At 46.6% G+C, this 12,332-nt stretch overlaps 1 protein-coding gene across 1 annotated transcript in view; it reads left to right on the top strand.

Annotated features, from left to right (window-relative positions):
• ADISSP (adipose secreted signaling protein) overlaps positions 1-12,332 on the top strand; it is a 112,391-nt gene that overhangs the window by 85,574 nt on the left and 14,485 nt on the right. Inside the window, exon 5 of the mRNA XM_077478112.1 lies at positions 5,346-5,468. Coding sequence (XP_077334238.1) covers positions 5,346-5,468 — 123 coding nt within the window. The remainder of the gene's footprint in view (positions 1-5,345; positions 5,469-12,332) is intronic.

Raw genomic sequence — 12,332 nt, 5'->3', positions numbered from 1 at the left:
TTGGTTGGTAGAGTGGAGGAGATGGTTGGCTTGGTTGGTAGAGTGGAGGAGATGGTTGGCTTGGTTGGTAGAGTGGAGGAGATGGTTGGCTTGGTTGGTAGAGTGGAGGAGATGGTTGGCTTGGTTGGTAGAGTGGAGGAGATGGTTGGCTTGGTTGGTAGAGTGGAGGAGATGGTTGGCTTGGTTGGTAGAGTGGAGGAGATGGTTGGCTTGGTTGGTAGAGTGGAGGAGATGGTTGGCTTGGTTGGTAGAGTGGAGGAGATGGTTGGCTTGGTTGGTGGGTAGAGTGGAGGAGATGCTTGGTTGGTTGGTGGGTAGAGTGGAGGAGATGCTTGGTTGGTTGGTGGGTAGAGTGGAGGAGATGCTTGGTTGGTAGGTAGAGTGGAGGAGATGCTTGGTTGGTAGGTAGAGTGGAGGAGATGCTTGGTTGGTAGGTAGAGTGGAGGAGATGCTTGGTTGGTAGGTAGAGTGGAGGAGATGCTTGGTTGGTAGGTAGAGTGGAGGAGATGCTTGGTTGCTAGGTAGAGTGGAGGAGATGCTTGGTTGCTAGGTAGAGTGGAGGAGATGCTTGGTTGCTAGGTAGAGTGGAGGAGATGCTTGGTTGCTAGGTAGAGTGGAGGAGATGCTTGGTTGCTAGGTAGAGTGGAGGAGATGCTTGGTTGCTAGGTAGAGTGAAGGAGATGCTTGGTTGCTAGCTAGGTAGAGTGGAGGAGATGCTTGGTTGCTAGCTAGGTAGAGTGGAGGAGATGCTTGGTTGGTAGGTAGAGTGGAGGAGATGCTTGGTTGGTAGGTAGAGTGGAGGAGATGGTTGGCTTGGTAGGTAGAGTGGAGGAGATGGTTGGCTTGGTAGGTAGAGTGGAGGAGATGGTTGGCTTGGTTGGTAGAGTGGAGGAGATGGTTGGCTTGGTTGGTAGAGTGGAGGAGATGGTTGGCTTGGTTGGTAGAGTGGAGGAGATGGTTGGCTTGGTTGGTAGAGTGGAGGAGATGGTTGGCTTGGTTGGTAGAGTGGAGGAGATGGTTGGCTTGGTTGGTAGAGTGGAGGAGATGGTTGGCTTGGTTGGTAGAGTGGAGGAGATGGTTGGCTTGGTTGGTAGAGTGGAGGAGATGGTTGGCTTGGTTGGTAGAGTGGAGGAGATGGTTGGCTTGGTTGGTAGAGTGGAGGAGATGGTTGGCTTGGTTGGTAGAGTGGAGGAGATGGTTGGCTTGGTTGGTAGAGTGGAGGAGATGGTTGGCTTGGTTGGTAGAGTGGAGGAGATGGTTGGCTTGGTTGGTAGAGTGGAGGAGATGGTTGGCTTGGTTGGTAGAGTGGAGGAGATGGTTGGCTTGGTTGGTGGGTAGAGTGGAGGAGATGGTTGGCTTGGTTGGTGGGTAGAGTGGAGGAGATGCTTGGTTGGTTGGTGGGTAGAGTGGAGGAGATGCTTGGTTGGTAGGTAGAGTGGAGGAGATGCTTGGTTGGTAGGTAGAGTGGAGGAGATGCTTGGTTGGTAGGTAGAGTGGAGGAGATGCTTGGTTGGTAGGTAGAGTGGAGGAGATGCTTGGTTGGTAGGTAGAGTGGAGGAGATGCTTGGTTGGTAGGTAGAGTGGAGGAGATGCTTGGTTGGTAGGTAGAGTGGAGGAGATGCTTGGTTGGTAGGTAGAGTGGAGGAGATGCTTGGTTGGTAGGTAGAGTGGAGGAGATGCTTGGTTGGTAGGTAGAGTGGAGGAGATGCTTGGTTGGTAGGTAGAGTGGAGGAGATGCTTGGTTGGTAGGTAGAGTGGAGGAGATGCTTGGTTGCTAGGTAGAGTGGAGGAGATGCTTGGTTGCTAGGTAGAGTGGAGGAGATGCTTGGTTGCTAGCTAGGTAGAGTGAAGGAGATGCTTGGTTGCTAGCTAGGTAGAGTGGAGGAGATGCTTGGTTGCTAGCTAGGTAGAGTGGAGGAGATGCTTGGTTGCTAGCTAGGTAGAGTGGAGGAGATGCTTGGTTGCTAGGTAGAGTGGAGGAGATGCTTGGTTGGTAGGTAGAGTGGAGGAGATGCTTGGTTGGTAGGTAGAGTGGAGGAGATGGTTGGCTTGGTAGGTAGAGTGGAGGAGATGGTTGGCTTGGTTGGTAGAGTGGAGGAGATGGTTGGCTTGGTTGGTAGAGTGGAGGAGATGGTTGGCTTGGTTGGTAGAGTGGAGGAGATGGTTGGCTTGGTTGGTAGAGTGGAGGAGATGGTTGGCTTGGTTGGTAGAGTGGAGGAGATGGTTGGCTTGGTTGGTAGAGTGGAGGAGATGGTTGGCTTGGTTGGTAGAGTGGAGGAGATGGTTGGCTTGGTTGGTGGGTAGAGTGGAGGAGATGCTTGGTTGGTTGGTGGGTAGAGTGGAGGAGATGCTTGGTTGGTTGGTGGGTAGAGTGGAGGAGATGCTTGGTTGGTTGGTGGGTAGAGTGGAGGAGATGCTTGGTTGCTAGGTAGAGTGGAGGAGATGCTTGGTTGCTAGCTAGGTAGAGTGAAGGAGATGCTTGGTTGCTAGCTAGGTAGAGTGGAGGAGATGCTTGGTTGCTAGCTAGGTAGAGTGGAGGAGATGCTTGGTTGCTAGCTAGGTAGAGTGGAGGAGATGCTTGGTTGCTAGGTAGAGTGGAGGAGATGCTTGGTTGGTAGGTAGAGTGGAGGAGATGCTTGGTTGGTAGGTAGAGTGGAGGAGATGGTTGGCTTGGTAGGTAGAGTGGAGGAGATGGTTGGCTTGGTTGGTAGAGTGGAGGAGATGGTTGGCTTGGTTGGTAGAGTGGAGGAGATGGTTGGCTTGGTTGGTAGAGTGGAGGAGATGGTTGGCTTGGTTGGTAGAGTGGAGGAGATGGTTGGCTTGGTTGGTAGAGTGGAGGAGATGGTTGGCTTGGTTGGTAGAGTGGAGGAGATGGTTGGCTTGGTTGGTAGAGTGGAGGAGATGGTTGGCTTGGTTGGTGGGTAGAGTGGAGGAGATGCTTGGTTGGTTGGTGGGTAGAGTGGAGGAGATGCTTGGTTGGTTGGTGGGTAGAGTGGAGGAGATGCTTGGTTGGTTGGTGGGTAGAGTGGAGGAGATGCTTGGTTGGTTAGTGGGTAGAGTGGAGGAGATGCTTGGTTGGGTTGGTAGGTTGGTAGAGTGGAGGAGATTCTCTTCCAACATGTGATATTTTAATGGCCTGTGTAAGTTAATAAAACAAAAAATAAAAAAACAAATCTATGAAGTGACATGACTCCGCATTGGGTAAGAGATTGGAAGGATTCCCCATCCATCTTGGCGCTCTCTCATGGTGCCCCTGACTTGCCCATTATTGTGCATTTTGCATGATCATAATTCTAATTACATGAATTAAGATGAATAAATCATTGGCGCAGGGATGATGTCTTGTTCCCGGACCATCTGTCGGCGCCCTCCCAGTCATGTCGTAGGCGGTTATAATTCCGGTTTCCCGTATTAAATGGTAATCTGCTTATCAGGAACCACTTAGAAGTGGCTGAAAGCTTTTATTTCTTTGGGGGGGCTACTGGATTATGAAATCTGACCGATGTTTGCAGCCTTTTATAGAATCAGTCACTGGGCTTTGCCCCCCAATGAAATTATTAGCACAGCGCAGTGATTCTTTCCTATGTGACAGCCGTCCGTTCACTAATTTCCCTTCTATCGGGTTCAGTGTCTTAAAGGGGGACTGCAGTTCAGATAAAGTGTGCTTAACCAGCCTGCCTAACCTCCTGCATCTTTTCCTAGGTGGAGGACTACCAGTATCATCTAGCCCTTTCCTTCTCAGCCTGACTGCCCCTGCCTTGCCAATATTTTTCCTTCATTTGGATTTTGGAGCATTCCATTTTTGGAGACTCAGCGTCGCATGTTGATCATAACGAAGGATGGCGTGCATGCCAGTGCAGTCTGTCCAGGCTGACACTTTGATATTTACATAACTCCTCCCACTGCTTGCACCTGGACTGAGGCCTCTTCAGAGAAGTACTGAGGCCGGGGGGCTGTGATGTGTTCAGGAAGCTCTGTACAGCACCCTGCCGGCCCCTCCCACCAGCCGTGATCTCCCTGCATTGCTTAGAGCAGCACAGAGACCCAGTGATTATTAATAAAGTTTTGTTTCGGGGGCGGCGGTCAGCCGTTGTCGGGAGGGGGGGGTCGGCGTTTTGCATGTAATAGACTTTTTTTTTTTTTTTGGGCTAATTAGAAAGTATGACCGTTGTGTTCATGCAGTGCAACTTTACACTCTCTGGCACTCAAGTCACATCAAAGTAGTGAGGGAACCTTTTGTGTCCAAAGTCACCTGTTGGTGTCAGTGGTAATTGATGGGGTGAGAGCGCTCGCCCTAATGATTGCCCTAACGATGACCCTAGCATGTGACTTTGGACACACATAAAAGTTCCAGCACTACTTTAATTAATGCGACTTTTCACTCTCTGGCGCTTAAGTTGCATCAGTCGCACTCCATAAACTATTTTCCGTTTAGCCAAAAAAAAAAAGCGTCAAACTCATGTCTAAAGAACGTGTCTGAAATGCATCGGCTGCAACCTGCATAGATGTGAACCTGGCCTGAATGCCTTGATCCTTTAAGCCGCCTCCCGCCATGTTTATCCCGGTGACACCTTGTGGGATGTGGTGTCATCCAGGACACGGTGTTTGGATAGGGACCCTGTACTCGCAGTGCTGTCTTTGATTTGGGAATACACGACTCTACCTGAGCCATGAGACGGGCCGTGATCGCGGCTCTGTAAATGGAGGGGGGGGGGGGATGAGCCACTGGCGGTGATATAGAACGGGAAAAACGCCCCCCAGTGTGTTCCTCTAATTGCCTTTTCCAGCGGGATAATCTCTGAGCGTCTCGCTGTAATTCTTCTTCCTGTGATCTCTCCTGTGGCTGCGATTTTATTTTCTCTCATTTTCCTGTTTCTTCTATTAAAGACGCCAATCGGCCTCACTGCCCCGCCCCGCCCCGCCCCTTTCATTTTTCTTGAATCTGTGAATTTCTTCCAGATCTGGGCAGTGATCCAGTGTGAGACTTGATGTAATAGAGACCACTCACTGCTGCCCTCTCTCCCTGTGCCGGGTTAATCGGTCTTGTCGCCGCCCCCCCCTCCTGCAGCTTTCTGTAGTGGGGTGGAGCCTGCTGGGCCCCTCCCACAGCTCTGCTCCCTGCACAGGCTGCCATGTACAGCCCAGTGATGAGCCCACTGCTACATTTTACAAGGTAATATCTGGGTTGGCAAAGACATTTGGGGCACACAAAGTGGATTTTTGTATTTTTTTTTTTTTTTTTTACTGAGGAATTTATTTCGGTGAAGGTTTTTGTGCCCGGAGCTCGGCTTTTAAATTGACTTTTTTATTGGGAAGCTATATCTTTTATGTCTCTTTCCCTGCAGGGCACAGCATTAAATGTGAGTACACGGCACATAAAGAGGGAGTCGTAAAAGAGGAGATGATCCTGACCAGTGAGACTGATGACAAAACCTTCCTCAGGGTGGCGGTACAGGCCCGAGTATTGGGTAAGTGTGATACCGGTGTCACAAATTGTATTATATATATTTATTATTATATTATTATTATTATTATTATTATTAATATTATATATATTTATATATTATATATTTATTATTATTTTTATATTTTTATATTATTATTATTATTTTATTATTATATTTATTTATTATTATTATGTATATATTTTATTAAAAAATTTATATACATCTCTGTGTATATTATATTATTATTATGTATAATATATGTATATATAATTTTTTTTTTTTTTTGTATTGTTGAAATTATTTTTTTTCTTACTTTGAAAATATGCGCATATCCTCAGTCCATCTCTAGATGTTGTGTGTTTGTTTTTGTTTTGTTTTTCCCAGCTTTTGATAACAGCCAGCACGGGGAGTAAAAACATCAACTTGCTGCTTGTGAAAGAATACATTTGCCTGGCACCCTCTAGGTGCGCATGTTGTTGCAGGAGGGATCTGGCAAAAAAAATAAATAAAAGCATGGCGTAGACCATGGCAATGTGCAGATCAGTTGATTGATATCATGTGTATACCTGCTTCAGGAACACTGATCAAACCTCTAACCAGAACAGCATAACTAAAGTCCCCATCATCCAGTGACCAGCAGGGAGGAACATGCTCATTCAAAGGGATCCCAAGATGTGTTCTTTTACTCTGACTCATTATGTTGTCAGTGCATCTGGATATGTGACTATATAAGGAGATATTGCTGATGGGGGATTTCTGCAGTGATCAAATGTCTTCTCTCCCCCCCCCCCCCCCCCCCCCCCCCATTTTGTCCTGTACTAAAGCTTTTGCCAGTCTTTGTTGTTGTCCTGGAATATGCCAGTTTCTTCTTGTCAACTTCATGCTGCTTGCAGAAGTGAAAGAATACATTGCCTGGCACCCTTTAGGTGTGCATGTTATTGCAGGGAGGGAGCTGGCCACTACACGGAGTAGACTTTAGCTATGTTTATATCAGTTGATTGATGACGTGTATACCTGCTTCATTAAGACTGATCAAGCACCTAACCAGGACAGCATAACTGAAGTCCCCATCATCCAGTGCCTAGCAGGGAGTAAGTAACATGCTCATCTAAAGAGATGTGTTCTTTTAGTCCTATGTTGCCAGTCTATGTGACAATATAGGGAGATATTGATAGAATGACTTCTAGACACGGGCATAGAGGAAATAAATGCAGATGGGGGATTTCTGGAGTGCTTTGGTGTGTGTGTGTGTGTGTGTGTGTGCAGGGCCGCTGATAGGCCAGTACAACTGGCCCTGCTGTACCGGGCCTGACCAGCAGGGGGGCCCGGGCAACCTGAACTGCAAAGTAAATAAAAAAAAAAAAAAAAAAGATTCTCCTCCACCGATCATCGTCCGCACAACCCCATCCCCGTTCGGTAAGGTTTTTTTTTTTATTAGATGTGATTAGTCTGTGCTGTATGAGGCTGCAGGGGAGGGACTATTTGTTGTATTTCGGGCGCGGAAGAATACGCCTTCTGCGCCCGCTCCTCCTGCTCCGCACACAGCACAAGTCCCGGCCAGCATACCCTATGGTGTTGCGGAGTGATATTCCTCTCTCTCTCCTCCGCGTGAGAAGAAGTAGCAGAGTGAGAGGAGCACAGAGTGCAGGGACCGGCGATCGAGCTATTGTGGAAACTCAAGAAGAGGGAGGAAGTGATCTCTGCTGCCCTGCTGGAGCTAACAATTACACAGGTGAGGTGTATGCTTGAAGTTCAACATCTACTACTACTCTGCAAATACTCTGCAATACATACTCTGCAATACTCTGCAATACATACTCTGCAATACTCTGCAATATATACTCTGCAATATATACTCTGCAATATATACTCTGCAATATATACTCTGCAATACATACTCTGCAATACATACTCTGCAATACATACTCTGCAATACATACTCTGCAATACATACTCTGCAATACATACTCTGCAATACATACTCTGCAATACATACTCTGCAATATATACTCTGCAACAGGGCCGCTGTTAGAAGTCATGGGGCCCCATACAGCCTACCTCATGGGGCCCCCTTTGACCCCGGCCCCCCCTCCCCAAAAGTTGAGGGGGGATATGATACAACAGTTGTGGAAGTGAAAGGTGCCTTCAGAACTGCTTTCAACATGAAACCCGACAGTTGCTTTTACAAATATACACACACTCCTGGCTGCTGACCACAGCTGGAAATGCGTGTATGTGTTTGAAAAAGACGTGTGCAGATGGTGATGCTGATATCCTCTGCTGCCACTGCTCACCTGAGTCACCTTACTGCTACTTCTCACGCGAAGAGACAGGAAGGAATCACTCCGCGGCGCCAGGGGAAAGGCACTACAGAGGACGCACTGGCCGGGACTTAAGCCAGCACGAGGGGCAGGCACGGAAGAGGCATTCTTCCGCACCCGAAATACAAGAAATAGTTCCTCCGCTCCTGCCACGGTGTTTCGCTGATCGACAATAAGGGACATGGCTGGAGGATTTTTTTTTTTTAAATGACATATCTGTTCAGGTTGCGGGCCCCTCTGCTGGCCGGGCCCGGTAAAGCAGGGCCAGTTGTACTGGCCTATCAGCGGCCCTGCTCTGCAATATATACTCTGCAATATATACTCTGCAATACATACTCTGCAATACATACTCTGCAATACATACCCTGCCAATACATACCCTGCCAATACTCTGCAATACATACTCTGCCAATACTCTGCAATACTTTATACCTACCCTGCCAATACTCTGCAATACATACTCTGCCAATACTCTGCAATACTTTATACCTACCCTGCCAATACTCTGCAATACTTACCCTGCCAATACTCTGCCAATGCTCTGCAATACTTACTCTGCCAATACCCTGCAATACTTACCCTGCCAATACTCTGCAATACTTACCCTGCCAATACTCTGCAATACTTACCCCGCCAATACTCTGCAATACTTACCCCGCCAATACTCTGCAATACATACCCCGCCAATACTCTGCAATACATACCCCGCCAATACCCCGCCAATACCCTGGCAATACTCTGCAATACTTACCCTGCCAATACTCTGCAATACATACCCCGCCAATACTCTGCAATACATACCCCGCCAATACCCTGGCAATACTCTGCAATACTTACCCTGCCAATACTCTGCAATACTTACCCTGCCAATACTCTGCAATACTTACCCCGCCAATACTCTGCAATACATACCCCGCCAATACTCTGCAATACATACCCCGCCAATACCCCGCCAATACCCTGGCAATACTCTGCAATACTTACCCTGCCAATACTCTGCAATACATACCCCGCCAATACTCTGCAATACATACCCCGCCAATACCCTGGCAATACTCTGCAATACTTACCCTGCCAATACTCTGCAATACTTACCCTGCCAATACTCTGCAATACTTACCCCGCCAATACTCTGCAATACTTACCCCGCCAATACTCTGCAATACATACCCCGCCAATACTCTGCAATACATACCCCGCCAATACCCTGGCAATACTCTGCAATACTTACCCTGCCAATACTCTGCAATACATACTCTGCCAATACTCTGCAATACTTTATACCTACCCTGCCAATACTCTGCAATACTTACCCTGCCAATACTCTGCCAATGCTCTGCAATACTTACTCTGCCAATACCCTGCAATACTTACCCTGCCAATGCTCTGCAATACTTACCCTGCCAATACTCTGCAATACTTACCCGCCAATACTCTGCAATACTTACCCCGCCAATACTCTGCAATACTTACCCCGCCAATACTCTGCAATACATACCCCGCCAATACTCTGCAATACATACCCCGCCAATACTCTGCAATACATACCCGCCAATACCCCGCCAATACTCTGCAATACTTACCCTGCCAATACTCTGCAATACTTACCCTGCCAATACTCTGCAATACTTACCCTGCCAATACTCTGCAATACTTACCCCGCCAATACTCTGCAATACTTACCCCGCCAATACTCTGCAATACTTACCCCGCCAATACTCTGCAATACATACCCCGCCAATACCCTGGCAATACTCTGCAATACTTACCCTGCCAATACTCTGCAATACTTACCCCGCCAATACTCTGCAATACTTACCCCGCCAATACTCTGCAATACTTACCCCGCCAATACTCTGCAATACATACCCCGCCAATACTCTGCAATACATACCCCGCCAATACCCTGGCAATACTCTGCAATACTTACCCTGCCAATACTCTGCAATACATACCCTGCCAATACTCTGCAATACATACTCTGCCAATACTCTGCAATACTTTATACCTACCCTGCCAATACTCTGCAATACTTACCCTGCCAATACTCTGCCAATGCTCTGCAATACTTACTCTGCCAATACCCTGCAATACTTACCCTGCCAATACTCTGCAATACTTACCCTGCCAATACTCTGCAATACTTACCCTGCCAATACTCTGCAATACTTACCCCGCCAATACTCTGCAATACTTACCCCGCCAATACTCTGCAATACTTACCCCGCCAATACTCTGCAATACATACCCCGCCAATACTCTGCAATACATACCCCGCCAATACTCTGCAATACATACCCAGCCAATACCCCGCCAATACTCTGCAATACTTACCCTGCCAATACTCTGCAATACTTACCCTGCCAATACTCTGCAATACTTACCCCGCCAATACTCTGCAATACTTACCCCGCCAATACTCTGCAATACTTACCCCGCCAATACTCTGCAATACTTACCCCGCCAATACTCTGCAATACATACCCCGCCAATACTCTGCAATACATACCCCGCCAATACTCTGCAATACATACCCCGCCAATACTCTGCAATACCAACCCCGCCAATACCCTGGCAATACTCTGCAATACTTACCCTGCCAATACTCTGCAATACTTACCCTGCCAATACTCTCCAAAATACCATTTTATTTATTCATTAATGGTTTGTATTACATATAGATATTAAAGAGGTATGTTCTCATCTGAAAACAGTATTTCTTTTGGATAATCAAAACTATAACTGACTGGAGAAAAACAAATATCACTTGTAGACAAACCTACACTTTGTTTCAAGGCGGGGTCTGGGGAGGGGTAATGGGTGGGGCCAGGGGTGGGGCTAAAGGAGGGACCAGGGGTGGGGCCAGGGTGGAGCTAAAGGGGGCCCCGTCAGATAGGCTGTACGGGGCCCCATGATTTCTATCAGCGGCCCTGTGTGTGTGTGTGTGTGTGTGTGTGGGTGTTCCCCCCCCCCCCCCCCCCCCCCATATTGTCCAGTACTAAAGCTTTTGCCAGTTTCGGTTGCCCTGGAATATGCCAGTCTCTTCTTCATCTTGTCCTGGTTTCCACACTGCCAGAGTTGTCTCTTGGTCTTTGCCCCCTCCCAGTCCAGACCAGATAAAAGCTCGTGGCAGCTGCTCCATCGGAAAGCTTGGATAAGAGTCAATGCGGGAAATTGATATTATCCAAATTTAGATGCCATTACCTCTCCGCTAATGCCGGGATGTGTGCGATTCCACCCCCGGCGGTGTCAGTGCGCTTATGTGTACATTACAGCGTTCTGGAGTTATCATCAGTCTATTTATCCCAAAACATCATCGGGTTACGATCTTTCTTTTGCCTTTCTAAATTTTCAATAAAGTCCGCTAAGGACTATTCTTGTATGTTTAACCGCTTCAGCCCTGGAAAATTTTACCCCCCTGACCAGAGCACTTTTTGCGATTCGGCACTGCGTGGTTTTAACTGACAATTTTGCGACGTTGCAGCCAAACAAAATTGACGTCCCTCTTACCCCACCCCCCCAACCCCCCCCCCAATAGAGATTTCTTTTGGTGGTATGTGATCGCCTCTGTGGTTTTTATTTTTTGCGCTATAAACAAAAAGCGACAATTTTGAGAAAAAAAACCCACAATATTTTTAGTTTAGGCCGATATGTATTCTTCTACATATTTTTGGTAAAAAAAAAAATCTCATTAAGCGTATATTGATTGGTTTGTGCAAAACCTATAGCATCTACAAAATAGGTTATAGTTTTAGTTTTATGGCATTAATAATAATAATAATAATAATAATATTATTATTATTATTTATTTATATTAGTGTGTCTACAAAATAGGGGATAGTTTTATGGCATTTGTATTATTGTTATTATTAATAATAATAAAAATGCCATAAAACTATCCCCCATTTTGTAGACACATTAATAAAAAAAATATATAATAATATTATTATTATTGTTAATTTTTTTATTTAATGTTTCTACAAAATAGGGGATAGTTTTAATGGCATTATTATTATTATTATTATTATTGTTATTAATACATTTTTTTATTAGTTTGTCTACAAAATTGGGGATAGTTTTATGGCATTTTTATTATTTTTTTTTATTAGTAATGGCGGCGATCTGTGTTTTTTTTTTATTTATTTTTTTTGTTTTTTGTTTTTTTTAATCGTGACTGCGACATTGTAGCGGACACATCGCACACTTTCCCACCATTTTGGGACCATTGACATTTATACCGCGATCGGTGCTATAAAAATGCACTGATTACTGTGTAAATGACGCTGGCAGGGAAGGTGTTAAAACACTAGGGGGCGATCAAGGGGTTAAGTGTGTCCTAGGGAGTGATTCTAAATGTGGGGGGGTGGTGGGCTTCCACTCACATGATGGAGATCACCGCTCTCTATGACAGGGAGCAGTAGATCTGTCATGACACAAGGCAGAACGGGGAAATGCCTTGTTTACATAGGCGCTTCCCCGTTCTGCGGCTCCGTGACATGATCGTCGGGAGACTGGCGGACATAGAGTCCGGGTTCGCGGCTCCGGACCTTCAGAGTGCATGCGC

This window comes from Lithobates pipiens, unplaced genomic scaffold (genome assembly GCF_037356315.1).
Source record: "Lithobates pipiens isolate NorthernLeopardFrog02 unplaced genomic scaffold, aLitPip1_a1.2 Scaffold_13, whole genome shotgun sequence".
NCBI classification, from domain to species: domain Eukaryota; kingdom Metazoa; phylum Chordata; class Amphibia; order Anura; family Ranidae; genus Lithobates; species Lithobates pipiens.
Note: the sequence above shows the minus strand (reverse complement) of the source record. Positions and strands in the feature narration are given on the sequence as shown.